General features: G+C 39.0%; 1 protein-coding gene across 4 annotated transcripts in view; it reads right to left on the reverse strand.

The window, feature by feature from the left end:
* The window catches only part of LOC127436646 (SH3 and multiple ankyrin repeat domains protein 3-like), a 43,920-nt gene extending 28,578 nt beyond the window's left edge, over window positions 1-15,342 (reverse strand). For 2 of the 4 annotated variants that reach the window (XM_051690908.1, XM_051690906.1), the window contains exons 1-10: window positions 15,066-15,340; window positions 10,925-11,186; window positions 7,191-7,394; window positions 6,983-7,054; window positions 6,593-6,701; window positions 6,228-6,379; window positions 3,225-3,392; window positions 2,930-3,046; window positions 1,926-2,003; window positions 1,143-1,209 (exon numbers count right to left, since the gene is read on the reverse strand). In XM_051690908.1, the coding sequence (XP_051546868.1) occupies window positions 1,143-1,209; window positions 1,926-2,003; window positions 2,930-3,046; window positions 3,225-3,392; window positions 6,228-6,379; window positions 6,593-6,701; window positions 6,983-7,054; window positions 7,191-7,394; window positions 10,925-11,122 (1,165 nt within the window). In that variant the 5' untranslated portion in view covers window positions 11,123-11,186; window positions 15,066-15,340. Of the gene's footprint in view, window positions 1-1,142; window positions 1,210-1,925; window positions 2,004-2,929; window positions 3,047-3,224; window positions 3,393-6,227; window positions 6,380-6,592; window positions 6,702-6,982; window positions 7,055-7,190; window positions 7,395-10,924; window positions 11,187-15,065 lie in introns of all 4 variants that reach the window. The other 2 variants (XM_051690907.1, XM_051690909.1) reach the window with 2 other exon arrangements.
* Window positions 15,343-20,704: the final 5,362 nt, after the last annotated feature.

The raw sequence follows: 20,704 nt of genomic DNA on the forward strand, positions 1-20,704 counted from the left end.
GTTGAATGGATCAAGAGCACTCTCTAGGAGGTTGGCACGGATATGACCAAGACTATCATACTGTATAAGAAAAGGCACTGCAGAACAGACTGACTAGCATCAGACTTATAGAAAGTGGAATCACTCATAACCAGAGCACCAAATCAGAATGGCTTGTGTCAAATAGCTGTCATTTAAGGTTATGTATACATGTCCAACTGGATTTGTACATTTTGAGCAATTTGTACAATTGCTCATACACCTTATGTATGAGCAGTTGTTATAGTGATGCTTGTCTTTGAAGCATTTCTGCCTAAAATGGTGATGTGGAGGTAATGTATACAAATGGCTGTAATTCTTAGTGGTGCATGGTTTATGGATGTAAATACCAAAAGATTATTCACAATTTCATTTCAAATCAAAGCTGCAAGTGTACAGAGCCACAACCTAAGAGGGTACACAAAAATACACCAAGTGGGAGTGGAGTGGGGGATTGCAGTGGTGAAATAATAATCAACTACTTCATAAACAAAGACTGGACAGAGATATCAGCACGAAAAACTCAGATTGCACAAAGACACAGAGAGAGATTACAAACAGATGACTCACAGATTACACCACACAGAGCATGACTGAGATTTACAAAGAGAAACACACGCAAGTTATAAAGCGATATACAGTAGCCCACATATACTTGTATGATAAACAGTACTGCAGAGATTACATCAGTCGTTTATTTCAGAATTAGACAGCTGGTAGAAACAGACCTAGATCTTGCACATTCAGATTGATTGTCTGAAATGAAAAGAAATCATCCACTTATGGATTGTTTTGACATGTTATGAAGTTACCAGATTTGGGCTGATTCCTAAGATCAAATACTCTTTTATGTTGTCATTTCTGCTGTAACTCGGAACAGAAGTCCACTATACTAAATAAGAAACCTTGGTTTTATCTGAAATGATACACTACCAAAAGTACAGTATGTGTGCACCTCCGTCTAATTAATGAGTTGCTGGGTTTGAATTTCAGTGAACAAATTTAATCTTGGTAGCCCACTCAGGTTCATGATAGTGTTGTGTTTTGTAGAGGCCTTGAGTAGAGATAAGACCACACTGCCTCATGCTGTTCAGACTAAACCAAGACCAACTACTGTAACTCACCAACGTCTGAGGTTTTATGGATCTTGATGATTTCAGCCAGGTCAAAGTTCCCTGCGATGATAGCAACCTACCAGAAAGAGGATTTCATACTAAGTTAGCACCAAATACACACCATCACAACATTAAATGACTTATATGTTGAGCTTTCATGAACTAAATCAGTCTAAGAGATCATTTGAGACAGTTCCTTTTGTTGTTTGGTAATTATGTGGTGGAAATATGTGAAAGACTGCTAATATTTGGCCTGCATGTTCTTTCCAGTTGTTTGTGAATCCAGCATAACATTTTTTTAGAAATAATTTGACATAGATTGCTGGGTGGATTTCCATTTGTATGTCAGATACTAATGAATAGTAATTAGGAGATTTATTTATATATTTTTAATTATTTAAAATGTGAATTAATAGATTTAAAAGACTATACATATAAGTGCACAAATGTCTCCTTTAAGATCCTCAATGGAATTTTTACTCTTCACAAGCACCCACAAAATAAGCTATTTTAAAGCCAATGAAATATTTTACGGAACAGCAAAACTACTGTATATATACTACTATATATTCACTATTTACATTTATATTACTTTCGTGTGACTTTTTAAAGATTTTATGAATTTCCAAGACTTTTTGAGGCCTAGAAATCTTAATTTTAGAATTCCTGGATATTTCAAGGTTTTCCAGGACCATGGGAACCCTGTCTGAAAAAAACTTACCGGTAAGCATCAGAGCTCTCTACTGGAAAGTGTACAGTTAGGTCAAAACATCAGTTGAGAGGTGTGGTCACCTGAAATGCTGTTTGGTTGTTGTAGTTCTTGATTTCTTTATTTGCTCCTCGAAACAGGAGAACTCTAGCACAGCCTTCCTGCAGAAATGGGAGAGGGAACAAGGGAAAAGCAAGTGACAGAAAGAGAACATTAGTGGAGATTATAGTTATAACACCCAGAAAATGTGTGAGTTGATATGTGATTTGGTACCCAGAAGAGTTTAATAACTATATACAGTGGCTCTGCTTGAGATGAAATACTAGTGCTTTTTGCATATTGTGTGTGCAGTATAAAATAGTAGTATATAAAAATATATAGAAGTATATAAATGTATACTGCCTACTATTTATTTTAAAAAGCATGTGAAACTGTATGCAGTATGCAATGATAAGCATGCATGTCACATGACCTCACTACATTGTATGTTTAATTCAGCAGGTGTCTAGTTATAATCTGGGAAACAAATGCAACTATTTTTGCATTTTAATCCAAATTTGTGTACAAATGTTGTAACTATTGGCAATCATTCGTAACATTCGTTCATTCGTAAAACTAAAAGTTTAAGGTCCAATCACACTCATTGCGTTATAGGATACAGTATACAGTGTGCTCTGGTTGTATACTGCATATTTTGGCATATGTAGTAGGTCGTTTGAGCATTCCATGCATACAGAAATTTGTATCCTGCACACAGTATACATACTGCATACTACTTCACAAATAGTAGGTAGTATGCCATTCCAAACATACTTTTTTGTTTTAGAGCATAATTGCACTTTTTTCAGCAGGAGTGTCTACTCTGTTTATTTTGTAGTGTACTAAAAGGCACAAGAAACATGTACTTTAGGATGGGTAACAACAGCATAAAATGCTTTAAAAAAATCTGTGCACATAATATAACATATTTTTTATTAAATTAAATATTTGTTATTTTATTTTATACACTGGGATCCAAAGTTTGACTCTTGTATATGTGAGACTACATAGCTGATAAAGTTGAGTGTATGACAGTGAGTGTGTGTACCTGGTTGTAGAGGGCACACAGGTGTAGTGCTGTGTTTCCTGAGGCATTCTGAGCGCTCATCTCCGCTCCATAGAACAACAGGTGCTCAAGGTGCTGCACGTTTCCATGGCGACAAGCCTATGGAATAAAAACGCACACATTCCGATCACCCACTGGTGCAGGTGTAACAAATAATAAACAAGGATATATTTAGTCTCGCTGGAGAAGAAACTTTTACATTAGGGGAGATTTTTCTTCGCCCAACGTGTGGGATCTGCATCCGCATTAGAAGAGAAGCCAGTTATTTACGTGTTACCTGATGGATCTCCTGCCAGCCGTTCTCATCGCTGTAGCCTAGCTGGGCGTGATCGTACAAGAGCAGCTCGCAACAGTATGGATCTCCCCCAACCATGGCACTGTGATAGAGGGGGGTGAGCCCACGACTGTCCTTATAGTCTGGAGAGGCCCCTAGATCCAACAATGTCTATAGATGTGGAGAGAATGGAGGCACAAACAAAACATATGAGGAACATATGTGCATAACCCACAACAGCTTGTGATGTCTTGTATAAGGATGACTCTTACTTTGGCAGGGGTGTAGCAGCCATTATAACTTGTAGAAATTTCTAAGTTCGCCCTAATCACTTTTTGGTAAATAATCATTATTTTGCTTGGTGGCAGTATGAAAAAGGAAAACATGGTGGCCGGTCATGTAAAATGAGTTAATTCATGTCTTTTAGCTTTGAAGCCATCTATATGAAAGTAAACTTTTAGGCCAGGCGAATACAGTGCGAGTTCTTGAGCCCCACCAGATGTTACAAGTCAGTTTATCTGATAATTGTACAGATGCAGTGGTACACGACTTTACGACCTAGAGAATTTAGAAGCAATCGCACTATTTATCATTATAAAACATAAAGTTAGTGGAGGAGACTGCTTTTATTCCATGTGGCAGTAATTTCTTGAACATATTTTAAATATATTTATATTTTTATTGGTAGAATGATTCATTGAACTGAGCTTATACCGGGTCAGTGAGGGGCACTCCCTGCGGAAAAAATAAAAATAATAATAATAATAATAATGACTAATAAATTAACCACTTGCTTGATCTGAACAAAACAGGCATTTTAAAGCCTAGAATCTGGACTTTATAATGCATATAACTGATCCAACCAATTCTTAAATAATGCTTTTTAATTTGCTGACAAATTAGAACTGTTTCGATATCGTAACTTACAGCAGACTATTCTGATTCAAACGAGCCCAAACGCAACATAATATGATAAGTAGATCTTGAAATATTCCTCATAGAGTGTTCATGGAAAGATGATACACAAGAGGGCGATCAACACACGATGTGTGTGTGTGTGTGTGTGTGTGTGTGTGTGTGTGTGTGTGTGTGTGTATGTGTGTGTGTGTGTATGTGTGAGTGTGGGTGCACATGTCCAAGGACTTTGTGTGTGCAAACAGTATGTGCTCATCTAAGGCATTGGGATGCTCCTGAACACTTAATATTTCTGTATTTTGTAGTCTAATCCATTCATTTCCAATGGCCGGACATTTTTGACTGGGAACACAAGAAGTGTAACAAAGTGAAATAAAACCAATAAATTGTAAAGAAAATGATCCAATTTTTCATTTTTCTTTTTTTTGTCTTTTCAGATATCATATGTGAACAAAGTCAAGGAATTTTATTCCAATTGGATTGAGTGAAAAAAAAAAAAAAATCGTCCAGGTCAAAATGCCCGCAACACAACATAAGGGTTAAACAATTACAGATAATTATTCAAAATTCAAATGCTGTCCGACATTTGACAGATTCAGATTTCAAGGGGAGGCTGTCTGATTTCATGGCTGCATACATCAATCATTACTCCAGTGTGTTACTGCCAGTTACTGCATGATAATAAAGCGCACAAAAAGTAAAAGATTAAAAAGAAAGTGTGCAAAATGGCGCACCATTGCTGCCAGTTATATTTGGATTTAACCTAAGTGCAAACATGACATTTAGAGCAGAATTCTGAGTTATATTAGTGAAGTAACTGTTTTAACTGAGCTGATGTGCATGCTTCTCATCTGTGTCACAACATGTTGATATCAGACATACTGAAGAAGTTCTGTAAAGTCTTGTCCATGTGAATGCGCTTTAAGCCACACATAGCTGGCAAAGATTAAAAATCTTGTTTTAGCGCAGTTGTTGATTGACAGGTAGAACTTTCACTCTTGGTGTCCTTGGTTTCACCAGACTCGAGCTTGGGGGAGTCAAAAATATATATATATATCACACATCCATTATCGTGTAGATACCACTATAATGGTATTTTTTATATTTGTTTGAAAAGCAGAGAACAGCATGGCCTTTCTGTAGAATCCTTGATGTGCTAATGAATAATATGGGAAAAGCGCAGTTGTAACAAGCCCACCAACGATTTTCACACGATGTCTCCCGACAGGAAAAAAATCGGTCGGGAGCTTGCACAATAGGTGAAAATCATACTGGCCTTAGCAGATATACACATTTAAAATGTGCAGGGAATACGGACCAAAACATTGATGACTCACACTGCACTCTCTCATTTTGTCCAATAAAATGATCTCTAGAATGAGAATGCCCCACCCCCAATACCACCTGCAACAGATTAGCAATAGCAAGTAGCAAATCACGTTCATAAAAAGTGATGATCCCTTTGATATTTCACACCCCAACTTCCTGTTTCAATAATACATCCAACTTGGAAACTTTAGCGGAAATCCTCAACTCCGATTTCACTGAGATGAAGATGCATGACGTCACACAAACATGCCGCAACCTGGGAAAATGTACAACGTTTATGATAAACATTCAATTTTTAAGCAAATAAAAAGCATCAATGAGTCAAAGTTCTTACATGACATGATAATAAATATGTTTAGCTAATGTTAGTTTAGACAGATGTGTAATACACTGTAAATGATACTCTCTTTTGATAATTTTACATCTGTAGAACAAATGCTAGCATTGCATCGCATAGTTTGTCCTCTACAATTTGGTTGCTAGGTGACAATTGAATACCTGCTAAGCTAATGGGAGTGTTGGAGTTTTTTTCCTTAAATGTGATCCTGAGCATCGATTAGAGATATCGAGTCGGAATAACTCACATCCGATTTGGAATGGAAAGCAGCATAAGACTGAGTATTATTTACTGACATCATGTAATTAATATGCATGAGCCAAACTGATTAGTTCTATTATCGTGTCCCTCCCACTTTTCAGATTGTTCAGATTGTGCCCCTGTTCTTTGGATTATGTGTGAGTGAGGTAAAGTGCATCACTCACAGTCAGTGCTACATGGTTGTGTGTTTGGGCTGCTTTGTGCAGTGCTGTCAGGCCATCTCTGGTTCTGAAGTCCAGATGGGCCCCTCCACTCCTCAACACCTTGATCAGATCAGCACATGAGTCCAGCTGGGCCACGAGAGTGAGCGGAGATTCTGGAAATGGAGAATCAAACATGCTAAACGTCAAATCATTTTCGGCAAATAAACGATTAGCTCATTACTGACTGATTAGCTTGAAATGACTATGCGCTACATTTCCATTCATTAAAGTAAATTGTGTAGTATACATAAAATAGTGATATCAATTTATTTATTAAAAAAAATAAAATAATTATATATATATATATATATATATATGTATTTTACCTCCGCTGTCACAATCGTGAAAGTTGGGGTCCAGCCCTTTTTCCAAGAACCTGCAGACCTTCTCCACACTCCTCTGTTGAACATACTCCATAAACTTCTTTAAATTGGCCTGGCAGTAACAGGATGTTATTGGTTTAGTTTTGGGTGTTTTTTTTAGCTTTAAAGTGAGTCACTATCAACTGTATTGTATGGAAATCAGCAATCGCAACATTCTTTAAAATATATCCTTTTGTTTTGGTCAGAAAAAAAAAGTCATATGAATTTGAAATGGCATGAGGGTGACTAAATAATGACTACATTTAAATTATTGGGTGAACTATTATTTCAGTGGACAAAAATCTAATTTTAGAACAGTTTTGTGTATACATGTATATGAATGTTTAATGTTACCTTGGTATGTAGTTTGGCCAGCTGCTTGTCTTCTACATAGCTCTGAGTGTAAACACGCCTCTTGTAACGGAACTGAAGGCACAGAAATTATTTAACAGGTGAAGTGCATGATAATAACAGTTATCTAATAACATCTTGATCCAGTAATAATATAATTATTAAGCTAGAGCTTTAAAGCATTGTGGGATTTAAAAGGGTGTGTGTGTACCTCTAGGTATGGTACGGGTGTGACAGTAGGGAGAGGGTACTCCCTGAGCAATCTCTCCTCATCGAGGAACTTTCCGGCACGCCCGTTGAAGGCAGGGAGGTAGAGGCCATAGTTAAGCACATCGGTCAGGCTCTGTGTCAAAGTGACCAGAACTCTCTGCTTGCAAACCCACACTGGAGCTTCCAGGTCCAATCGCAGGCATTTCTTCAACACAGAGCAAGCACAAATAGAAACTGAGTAAATTAACAAATAAGTAAGTAACATTGTATAGTACTCTCATTCATAAATAAAGGCCAAGTAGTTATGTTTTTATTTTGTGGCTTTTGCATCTTTTATTAAACAGATTGCAGGAGGAATAGGATCGGGATACGTTGCAAGTCAGACTCAAACCTGAATCACCCAAATGAGCACCAAGACTCAATGTATTTGGATTAAATCGTTTACGTGAAATATGAATCTTGCTTTGCCATCAAGTGTGCTTACATTTAGAAAATTCACTGCAGCCAATAGTTCAAATCTATAAAATATCTTGATTTTTTACTTCCGAAACACATTTCCTCCAAATGCTCCAGGCTTTAGACTAAACACACAGAGATCAAAGACTGTGCAATTTATTCATCATTATTAAACATTTATTCATCGAAGTCAATAAGAATGGACTGAACTCATGCCCTCTTTTCACTTAAAATATCACTTAAAATAGTCAAAAGTCAAAAGAAATGGTGTTTGTGAAGTGGAAAAATGTGCAGTTGTTACCTTAATGACCTATTTCTACCTGATCTAACCGTTACAAAAAAACAAACAAAAAAATGCTTTCATTGGTGTAACTTAATGTAGTTGGGTTGATATGGTCTTATTAAATAATATTTCTGCTTTGAATAGAACAAGTTAATTTAGATGTTACCACCTGAAGTACACTGTAAAAAATTATAACCTTCAATTGTTACCTTAAGGAGCTATTTCTACATGATCTATCCCTGAAAATGTGTTTTGTTGGTGTAAACGTATGTAATCAGGTTGATTGAGAAAGGTAAAATAATATTGTTGACTTTAATCAAACCAGTTAATTTAGATGTTACTACATGAAGCACATTATTTTTTCAGTGCTTTCATTGCTTCGCAAAAATAACACCATTAAGATTTCCTGTTTGCAGGTTTCAATCATGTAAGAAAAGGAGGACAAATATTACAGGTTTGACTTTCCATCCATAATGGAGGAGCACAAGACAAACCTCAAGTTCCCCCCAACTTTTGAAAGAAATTAAGGAGTAGCTGTGGATGCCATTAAAGTTGTCAGAAGGAGCAATGTATGTGTCACCGGTCCTACTCAACCTGCCCCGAGCGGGATTAGAACCAGCGATCCCTGGAATAGGAGCCGGACATGCTAGCAAGGAGGCTATAAGCTGTGGCCCTAGGGTGTCTCTTTAAGGCCAGGAGAGTGAGGTTTACACACTGCACAGCTATTACGTACCATCTGGCTACCATTACACTCACCCCTCTAAACCTCACTCCCATCCGGGTCACGGCACCAGTGTCACCAGTCCTACTCGATCCGCCCCGAGCGGGATTCGAACAGGCAATCCCCGGCATGGGAGCCAGAGGCGCTAGCAAGGAGGCTATAAAAGCTGTGGCCCTAGTGTGTCTCTTTAAGGCCAGGAGAGTGAGGTTTACACACTGCACAGCTATTACATACCAGCTGGCTACAGTTACACTCACTCCTCTAAACTTCACTCCCGTCCAGGTCACGGCACCAATGTCACCAGTCCAACTCGACCCATCTCAAGCGCGATTTGAACCAATGATCCCTGGCATGGGAGCCAGACATGCTAGCAAGGAGGCTATTAAAGCTGTGGTCCTAACACATCTCTTTAAGGACAGGAGAGTGAGGTTTACACACAGCACAGCTATTATATACCAGCTGGCTACCATTACACTCACCCCCTAAACCTCACTCCCATCCGGGTCACGGCACCAGTGTCACCAGTCCTACTCGATCCGCCCGAGCGGGATTCGAACAGGCAATCCCGGCATGGGAGCCAGAGGCGCTAGCAAGGAGGCTATAAAAGCTGTGGCCCTAGTGTGTCTCTTTAAGGCCAGGAGAGTGAGGTTTACACACTGCACAGCTATTACATACCAGCTGGCTACAGTTACACTCACTCCTCTAAACTTCACTCCCGTCCAGGTCACGGCACCAATGTCACCAGTCCAACTCGACCCATCTCAAGCGCGATTTGAACCAATGATCCCTGGCATGGGAGCCAGACATGCTAGCAAGGAGGCTATTAAAGCTGTGGTCCTAACACATCTCTTTAAGGACAGGAGAGTGAGGTTTACACACAGCACAGCTATTATATACCAGCTGGCTACCATTACACTCACCCCTCTAAACCTCACTCCCATCCGGGTCACGGCACCAGTGTCACCAGTCCTACTCGATCCGCCCCGAGCGGGATTCGAACAGGCAATCCCCGGCATGGGAGCCAGAGGCGCTAGCAAGGAGGCTATAAAAGCTGTGGCCCTAGTGTGTCTCTTTAAGGCCAGGAGAGTGAGGTTTACACACTGCACAGCTATTACATACCAGCTGGCTACAGTTACACTCACTCCTCTAAACTTCACTCCCGTCCAGGTCACGGCACCAATGTCACCAGTCCAACTCGACCCATCTCAAGCGCGATTTGAACCAATGATCCCTGGCATGGGAGCCAGACATGCTAGCAAGGAGGCTATTAAAGCTGTGGTCCTAACACATATCTTTAAGGACAGGAGAGTGAGGTTTACACACAGCACAGCTATTATATACCAGCTGGCTACCGTTACACTCACCCCTCTAAACCTCACTCCCGTCCGGGTCACGGTACCAGTGTCACCGGTCCTACTCGACCCACCCCAAGCGGGATTTGAACCGGCGATCCGGACGTGCTAGCAAGGAGGCTAGAAAAGCCATTGGGTCCAAAAGTCTGAAACTGCAAGTGAAAATGCTACTATTTAGCATTTTTCTAATTTGATACAAAATGTTTACTCACAAATTCAGCATAACGATATCAGTGAAAAGTTGAATTGAAAATGTATATTAATTTCTGAATTAGTATTTGGTATAAAGTATACCCCTGATACTTGCACACGAGCTGGAATGGACTCAACAGGTTAGTGCAAAACTTGATTTGAGAATGTTCCACAGAGCATTTTGTGTGCTTTAAAGCAGCAAAGAAATCTGACCATTTTTTTTTTTAAATGTATTTTATTTTTATTTATTTTTTACAAAGGAGCTAACATGATCAGTGTCACAAATTTGAGTAGAGAACTAGAAATAGTGCAGAATCTTAAAAAAAATTATTCTTAATTTTCCAGGTTTAAATAAATAAATAAGAATGCCAGATTTTCAGCATGTTCTCAGGCTTTTGGACCTCACAGTATATGCAAGATAATGGTGAAGCGCATATAATCTATCTGCATGTGGCATTCTTCAGCACAAATTACCGTACTGTAGATCCCTGCTCAGAAACACCCAAGCATGCGCTCAACATGCTGTAGGTCTCTAACACACACCCCTTAACACCCACGCAAAACCAACACATCAGTCTCTACCAATCACTGCCACTCGGTGCTGCAATGCAGCCATTTCAAAGAAAAGACAAGACTGAGTCAGCCTGCGAATGCATATTTGTGTGTGTGATAAGAAAGAGAGAAAGAAAGAACAGGAGAAAGAGAGAGAGAGAGAGTGAGAGAGCACTTACCGTTTGCTGCAAATCAGGAATTCCGATGCGGATGACAACTGCGTTACCGTGGAGATCCTCCATAGGTTCGGAGGTAGATTTAGTCCCGGGAGAGGCCCGAATGCTGTCATCCCCGTGGTTACCGTTGGTAGGGGCGTGTTGTTGCCGCGGCCGGTCGAAAGCCTCATGTTTGCCGTCGGCAGGTGGACTGATAGGCATGCTCTGGGAGAGTGTGTGTGTGTGAGTGTGTGTGCGTTCTGCTCAAAAAGCCGGCCTCACAACCCTACAATACAACAGACACACGACTGCATTTTCATTGGTGTTTTGTTAGTTTGGTTTCCTGTAGCTCAACAGGAGCATTGTGTTAGCAATGCAAATGTCATGGGTTCAATTACCAGGGAGCACTCAAACTGATAAAATGTACTTTTATGAAATGGATCATTCCAACTCTGATTTTTATTGGATGAGCGATGCTCGAAAGCCATTGTACAAATGCCAATCAACGCACAGTCTATGTTTGTCAACCAAAAACAGTCTTAAGTCTCATGATGCCTACAGTTACAGTTTAATTACTGTGTCATGATGCCTTTGCAGCCATTTTATAAAACCAATAAGCTACCATGGTTAAATGGGTTTTAGGCACTCATACCCATGGTAAAATCACAGTAATGCACAGCCTCTTGTGGTTTATTGCTTTAATAATTTGAATGCACTGTATGTTGCTTTGAATACAGATGTCTACCAATTTAATAGATGTAATTGGTATCCAAGATTTGTGTTGCATTTGTGAAGACTGATAATAATTGATTTATCAGTAAAATACATGTATACAGTGCTGTAACTTTGTAGTTCATCGTCAAAGAACAAGCATTTGTGGTTAATAAAATGTTGAGAGTGCAACAGGTAATGAGGTCTTTACGTAAGAATGGAGATGACATTTTGCCACAAATCACAAACTAAGATGCAAAATCTGGGATGAGAGAGTTTGAGAGAGACTGTGAGAAAAGAGAGAGAGAGAGAGAGAGAGAGAGAGAGAGAGAGATGAACTCCATTGGTTGTGAGTGGTTGCCATGGACACTGTGAAGCAGATCCACTTGGGAATAATTGAAATTGAGGGAACCCTGCATCCCAAGTTACCATGGCAACTTAGCACTTTACTTGTTCTGGTGAACCATCGCTCTACCACTTGCTCTTTAGAGACAGCTGTGCGAAATCACACACACATTGTACACTGCTGTACCTCCCACTATAGCAGACATACAGCATCTATCTATCTATCTATCTATCTATCTATCTATCTATCTATCTATCTATCTAACTATCACTTGCCATACTAAGAATCTACAGAGGAATATACCACCACACTTATTTTTATTTTTATTTTTTTACCACACCACCATACTATTATCACAGCCGGCCACATGTAGCCCTCCACCTACCCACACATTCAATGCAATCACACACAATCAAAATATTTCAGTCAATCCTTAATGCTGATAGGAAGTCCTCTATTACATAACAGCCATTGTCATAGAGAACAGGATGTGGAAAACCCCTTAAAAGTGTGAGAGGTCTATCATCTGCATCTGCAGTATAACACCATATACCCAGTCACAGCTGAGATTGCACTGGGTGCACACTGGGCTATTTTGGCCTCTAATTTGCTGTCTGAGACAAATATCGTAAAGAACTTCTCTTGTTGCAGGGTAAAATCGTCAGTCTTTGATCGCTTTGGTGCGTTCACGTCATGTCGACAAGTAAAAAGCATTCACGTCTTCGCAGAACTGGTAATTACAAGTTGTAAACTTGGAATTCTCTCTTGTTATTTTTTTGTGAAATTACATCACATTGACAGTAATGTGGCAAATTGCATGTTCACAAAATTTCTGACACATATCAGTTTAGAAATGACAGAATTACACTGTTTAACTTGAAGATAAGATGAAGAAGAAAAAAATAAAATAACAAAATAACAAAATTAATATTTTCTCCCTGTGTGTACAATTAAAGGGGAAATATAAGATACAGTAAGGGACTTTACAATACAAATAATTTCTCAATAATTTCTATAACTATACTTACTATATAATTTACTCTTTTGTTCTCGTGATTTCGATTTAAAGTTCCCGCGAGAAAACACATTTTGGCACCTGGAGCAGCTAAACACGTCACAGGCACAACGTCTTCATTTTCTGTTTATCGCAACAGTAGGCTTCTCTAGGTCAAGGAGATGGATTTTATCTCAGTTTTATCTAGTGACTCGCAAGTCTGCTGACCTGCATCTCTCAGTCATAATCCGCTATCCATGTTGTAATGATGGGGAAATGAAGCTTTCTGAAGCACAGGGCTTTCATTACAAAAGTACTGAAATTGGGTTCGTACTCAAAGCTTTCTGTAGAAGGTTCAAATGACTGCCATCTGGTTGTCAAAAAGCGAAGCACAACTAGCAATACAATTTATTATCAACGCTATTGTGTCGTTTTCGTCTTTTTTAAACTAAAGTGTTTATAAATAAATATGTAGTAAGCAAGTGAAGGCTCAAAAGCTTCTTATATGAGTTAATAAGTTACTGTGTTCTGTTAAAAATACAATGTCTGAGAGTAAATTAATAACTGATTATTAACGTCTAGATTGGAAAATAAATATGCTTGTGGGATGGGCTGTAACACTGTATTAAATGGGAGTGAAATATGCTTATGTGACTGTATTGGTTCAAACTTGTACTGGGATTTGCGCTTCTTTTGAACCGAAGTAGTCATGTGATTTTCAGACCAATAAAGCTTCAGATATAGTGCTTCAATGGCACAAAGCTATTTCAGCTGCCGCCAGGCCTTGATAAATGAGATATGTGATGCGCTCCTGCTCCTCTGACATTGCAACACTGAATGACTTCTCTGGAATGATCCTGCAGTGATTTATGGCCCAAACATACTCTACGTAAGTATGTGAACGAACATGCATCTTGCAACGCAAGCTTGATTTCACACATCGTTACGTTGTGAAATGTTTCAGAGCGCAATTCATAACCTAACAAGTTCGCGCTGTATTCTCAGAGTTGCCACAAGGGGCACTACAGCGGATTTTCTTTTTCAATCAACAACTGTCATGGCGGAGCAGCAATTTGAGGAGAGTCTTGCCGAACAAGTTCGATTATACAAACATATTTTCCTGTCGTCTTTTTAGCAAATACAAAAGCACACTCCTCAACTGTCGACATTGACTCCACCACATGGCGCCTAAAAAACTCTTTCGCCCCCTTGTGGTCCGAGGTTTGTAACCGTCAGAGCATCGCAAGACCGCACGTAATGTATGTACAATGGGACCACGCGTTGGCGAAGCGCTTGCATCTGCGTACTTGCGTTAAGTATGTTTGGGCCCTTACACTTTAGTCATGATCATGAGAAAACAAGACAGAAAAAAGTGATAAACCATGGACAAAACAGGCTTCCGTAGTTATCAACTACAAAGCTGTTTTGGCATTATAAGTGTTGCCATAGAAACTAATAACATACGAGGTCTGAGGACGTGAACAGCTTCAAGTCGAATCTCCAGTAGTAATTACAGTAATTCCAAAATGACTTGAACACAACATTGGAATGACATGTTCATACTTATTCCGACGGCCGATGTGATAAATCTTAGCCTCCAAGAAGTTCTGGTAGTATCAGAAATTGATCATCGCAGTCAAGCAGTGTGACTGCTCCTACATCAGCTAGATGGGATAAAACACCCAGTCAGTGCTGTCAATCCAGATGATTAGGATCAAAGTCTTGGCTGATGTGTATCGCACAGTCTGACATAATATTTCAAAATGTGCCATGACTTTTACCCAAAGTCTCACTGAGAACATATCATACATTCTGACAAGCAACAATTGTACAGGATCACAAAAATTGTACAGTGTGCACCCAGCTTTAGTCTCAGTCACCACTGACTTCCACTGCATCTTGTTTCCCATTTAATGAAAGTGCCTAACATCTCCCTTTGTGTTCCATGTAAGAAAGTAAGTCATAGGGGTTTGGAAAAGCGTGAGGGCGAGTAAATGATAACAGAATTTAAATTTTTGTATGAATTATAATTCTACTATCTACCATTTACATTTGCCTTAGCATGTACCACTAACAAGATAGAAATATTTAATAACAAGAAAACAAGAGTTCACCTTTGACCTAGGCTTTCCATGTGAAGCTTCCTGTACGATGAAGAAATAGTGGGTATTTCTGTACAGTTCGTCTCTTCCGTTTTATATTCCAATGGTTTTCTGCCAGTATTCCACACAGCATACTTTGTTTTTCCAAGTTTGTAACATAACGTCCCAGCACTCTCTCATAGCTCTGAGATTTCGGGACACTTGAAGCCCAACCCTGATGCTGAATAGTCCTGAGCAGGAAAACCAGCAGGAAAGAGGAAATTACAGCAGGAAGGTCTTCAGACCATGTCAACTAATCTCAGCCAACCAAAACCATCTCTCGCAGACTTCCACCAATAAGCAGCCAAGGTTCCAATATCTCAGCCAATCACCAATGTCTGTACCTGAGGTGAGGCTACATTTAAATTCATAATTTTGTTACTTCTAATGCCAACCAATGCAGCCAGTTCTTGCTAAGGACCACTGTGAATTTGTGGTGGCTAGAATTCAGATATAAGGGATTATATGTGCTTTGAAATGATAAATGATTTATTTTGATTTTATTTTTTCTCCCCTTTTTCTCCCCAATTTGGAATGCCCAATTCCCAATGCGCACTAAGTCCTTGTGGTGGCGTAGTGACTCGCCTCAATCCGGGTGGAGGAGGACGAATCTCAGTTGTCTCTGCGTCTGACACCGTCAATCTGTGCATTTTATCACATGGCTTGTTGAACGCGTTACCGCGGAGACATAGTGCATGTGGAGGCTTCACGCTAATCTCCATGGCATCCACGCACAACTCACCACGCACCCCACTGAGAGCGAACCACATTATAGTGACCACGAGGAGGTTACCCCATGTGACTACCCTCCCTAGCAACCGGGCCAATTTGGTTGCTTAGGAGAACTGGCTGGAGTCACTCAGCCTGCCCTGGATTCAAACTGGCGACTCCAGGGGTGGTAGTCAGCGTCTTTACTCGCTGAGCTACCCAGGCCCCCCAATAAATGAGTTCTTATGCATGCATGGTTTCAGATAATACATTTATCAAAGCATGTAACAAAATTTTAATACAGAAAATGGTGTTGTCTGAATTTGAGAAATAAAAAAAATTTGTAACTCCAATCTTAAAAACAAGATCATCAAAACTCCTACACATTCATACAACCACCACCTTCACCCACACCAACAGTACTGCCAACTACAGCCTAGAACAGCTAAACAGTGAAGGAGATTTTATTGACCACTCTCTGCATCTCTCCAGTCATTTTAGGGTGTACCTCTAAGACTCATTATCCTTACATTTTAACATATTAATTTTATTAAATTATCACATGACTAGTATTACGCATATGTACTATGTAACTAGATAATATTTGGCATATGGTCATTTATTTAACCAGTGAAAAAAAATAAAATTAATTAACATATAGTAATCATTTACTCACTTTCATGTTTATCCAAGCACATATGACTTTCTTTCTTACATGGAACACAGAAAGAGATATTAGGAAGAATGATGGCCTCAGTCACCATCAGGGACTAAAAATGGTTCAAGGAGCGAAAACGAAAACCGAAAAACTTAATTTTTTTTCAAAACTTAACCGAAAATGGGAACAAATTGATCTTCAATTGTTCCAGAGTGAAAACATTATATTTAAATGCTGGTAAGCGGTTATAACCGGTTAATTTCGTTCCGATAATTTTTTCATGTAACCAAAGGCCAAAGGTTTAATCACAGTAAATCACAGTAATTTTAATTAATTTAATTATCAATTAATTACATTTAAAATGAAATTACAATTAAATTAAAATTATACTTAACTGTTAATTAACTGTATGCTTGTTATGATTTCTATGCCAATAAATCCACCACACAGGAAAAAAATTATGACCTTTTTTTTTTTTTTGCTTATTTTGGGCTGTCAATTTAAAAAGAATGTTATTAACCGTTCTTTTATTTTGTTCTAACCGGTAACCTTTTGGAAAGGAGACTATGGAACTTCTGAACCGGAATGAAAAAATACAGTTTTTGCTAACATTCTGCCTAACTTCTCCTTTTGTGTTCCATAGAAGAATGAAAGTCATACAGGTTTGAACCAACACAAGAGTGAGAAAATGAAGACTTATTGGGTGAACTGCCCCTTTAAGGCACAATTTCAGTAGAGCTGCTTTGAAACATTATGTATTGTGAAAAGTGCTACAGTCTTCAAAACTTCCACTAGACCTGTTTCTAAACTAATCCCATTTTGGCTTTTGCAATTTATTTCCTGTGATCTCACCCCAACTTCCTGCCCTTCTTCCTGGCTTGATTTAGGCCGAGGCTCCTCGGGATGTTTTTACAGGAAGTATAGGAAAAGCTGCTAGCCTCTGATAACTTGGTCTTTTCCTCAGGCGATACAAAAATTCACCTCACACACATGAATGTGGAACAGAAATAAAGACTACTGGCACCCACACCCCTTCCTACTGATCTCTCACACATACGGTTACAGAACAGTAGCATTTCTATTTCCAGTGCACTTTTGAAGACCTCTGTAACACAATTACAGAAATGTATGATAGCACTGAATTTATGCTGATTTAAATCATTGTGTTACAGTAGTTTTTACTGTATTACAGTAATGAGAATCTAATGAGAATTTCCATTGAGAATAATAGGGGGGAGAAACATGGGGGAGAAAAGTGCTTATTTGTCAAAATAATACTGTCTCAATGCAATCTTAATAGTCCTGCACTGTACTCTACAAGGCTTCTGTAACACTATAACAAAAATACATTATAGCAGTAATATTGGAAGTAGGTTACATACAGTTCCTTTGAACTGAATATATCAGTATTTGAAATCACATATGAAGGTGCTGTGACAGATGACTGCTTAAAAAGTCCTGATAGATTTCATTTCCTTTTGATTTTATCAGACCAAGGAGAAATCACTCTAGCATGGTTCTTCTGTTACATAAGACACCTTGACATCTGGATTGGCATATGAGCCTTGGCTCTGTGAAGTGATAAGACTGCAGCTGTTCTGATAATAACTCTTACCTTGATCGCCAACTAAAACATGCATTACATTTAAAAACATAAGCCTGTATATTTCAGTAGTTGACAAATAACATTAACTTTTTTTTTAATTCAAAATAAAAATGTATGTTAAAATTGAAATCAATGTATAACAGAAGGTAGTTTCTCAATTAATATGAGGACACAAAAGCAGCACGCATAATTATAAAATAATTCGCAAATCAGTTCTGTGCAGTATAACGTCACACTGCAGAAATGTCAAGTTTTTCATATACAAAAACAGAAAAAAATATGTTTAAGGGGATAGTTCACCCAAAAATGAAAATTCTCTCATCATTTACTCACCCTCATGCCATCCCAGATGTGTATGATTTTCTCTATTCTGCTGAACACAAACAAGATTTTTAGAAGAATATTTCAGCTCTGTAGGTCCATACAATGAAAGTGAATGGTGGCCAGAACTTTGAAGGTCCAGAAGGGACATAAAGGCCACATAAAAGTAATCCATAAGACTCCAGTGGTTAAATCCATGTCTTCTTCTGGGTGTGGGTGAGAAACAGATAAATATTTAAGCTTATTTTCACTGAAAATCTACACTTTCACTTTTACATTCTGGTGTGGAAGTGACTCACTTTTGCACATTTCTAAAACAATACTATTTATGCAGAATTTAAAATATGAATTATGTTCATATGTGCGTATCTGCGTGTTTGTAAAATGATTCGTGATGTGATTATTTTTTTCCAATAAAGTAATCAGTAACTATTACAATTTTATAAAAGTAATTAGTAATTTGTAGTGGATTAGTTTGAGTAATTTACCCAACACTGCTTATTTTGTGTATTCTCTTAAAGTTAAGTTATAAAACAAAAATCCCCTCTAAAACAATCCTTTAACATTCGAACATTTTCCAAAACTCCGAAAACATCAAACTTGTGCAGGAAAACATTCACAAGTGCACATAAATACCCTCTCACACACTCATCCTCACATGGTTTTCCTTCCCGTTTGGGCTTTTGTCACGCCAGTACACAGATCCAGGGACCGTATGATCATCCAAAGAATGCTGCGAGCAATAATGATGTGGGCTCTGTTCTGAGTCTCAGTGCATCTCCATATATATCTCAGTGTGAGAATTCACATGCTAAGAGCTGTCACTGCATCCCAGTACCACTGCACATCTCCAAGTCCTAGCTCCATCACTATGGCAACCAGAAAAATGGTTCACCAGGAAACTTTGCCTGCTTTTAAAGGGCCAAAGCATAAATCCGGAGTGAGCATCTCCTAACGGGTGTGCAAAAGACTCAAGGTGCACTCGCGCACATGCATGGAGCGCCACACAGATGTTTAAAGAGAGAAAGAAGATTGAGAAGGGGAGATTAAGGGTGAGAGAGCTAGAGAAAATGAGAGAGAAGAATTAGAGAGAGTGTGATGGTTTAATGTGTGGGCGTTAGGGCTGAATAGATTGGCCCTTAGTCACGACAGAAATCAGAAAGAGAGTGACAGGTATAAGAAGGTAACAGGGCTGATGTGATGTACCTGTATTCTACTTTAATGTTGCAAAAATAAACTCAACAGAAATACTGAAATGAATTCAAAAACCAGCAAAGGCATCTAACAAACCTTTGACGAGATAAATTGTTGCCTTAGGAAGCCCTTTATAGAGTGAACATAACACTCATGCACACATATGCATGCACACACACACACACACACACACACACACACACACACACACACACACACACAAACAAGCACTGACATTTTGCCTGTTAGGAAAAAGAGTTCTGTAATCCCTATAGTGATGCCCAACAAATATATCCACACTGTATAGAGGTGTGCTGCCAAAATATGACAAACGAAAGCCTGAAAAGACACAAATTACTCTTAATTTTTTAAAAACACACACTTAAATTCATTCAAACACTCTCACACACACATATACCCAAGGATATGGATGAAATCATAAATCTTACCCAATAAAACCAGGGCACACATTCCATACCATCTCGAGTTCCTCTATGAGGATCCGTCTCTGGTTTGTGAAAGTGTATAAGTGTGTGTTTAAGTGTGTGATTGTGTATTTGGATGTATGTGTGTGAGAGGGAAAAAAGAGGAGAGATAGAGGGAAAGAGAGAAATAGAGGGAGAGAGAGAGAGAGAGAGAGAGAGAGAGAGAGTGCGGAGGCAGAGAGACTGCTACTGTATGACAGGAATGCTCAGCTCAGCCCACACAGTGCAAGCATGATACACTGACTGTGTGTGAGAGTGAGAGAGATAGAGAGTGAGAGAGATAGAGAGAGAGAGAGAGAGAGAGAGAGAGAGAGAGAGAGTATAGAGAGAGAGAGAGAGAATATATATATATATAGAGAGAGAGAGAGAGAGAGAGAGGGAGAGAGAGAGAGAGAGAGGTTCAGTCTCCCACTTCTTTGCGTGGGCAAGGCCTGAATCTCACGCACAGTCTCACTCTCAACAGCAGGAGAACAGCCAAACTGGATAGAAAAAGAGGGGGATTCTGAATGAGAACGCCTAGGGCGGTGGGGGAAGAGGGGAAGAGAGAAAGCGCCCCACCGATGGCTGATTGTCTCTATTTTATGACATAAAAAAGTTTGTTAGCAAAATCCTGTATCATCAGAAGCGGCGAATGAAAGGT

This window comes from Myxocyprinus asiaticus, chromosome 47 (genome assembly GCF_019703515.2).
Source record: "Myxocyprinus asiaticus isolate MX2 ecotype Aquarium Trade chromosome 47, UBuf_Myxa_2, whole genome shotgun sequence".
Taxonomy (NCBI): domain Eukaryota; kingdom Metazoa; phylum Chordata; class Actinopteri; order Cypriniformes; family Catostomidae; genus Myxocyprinus; species Myxocyprinus asiaticus.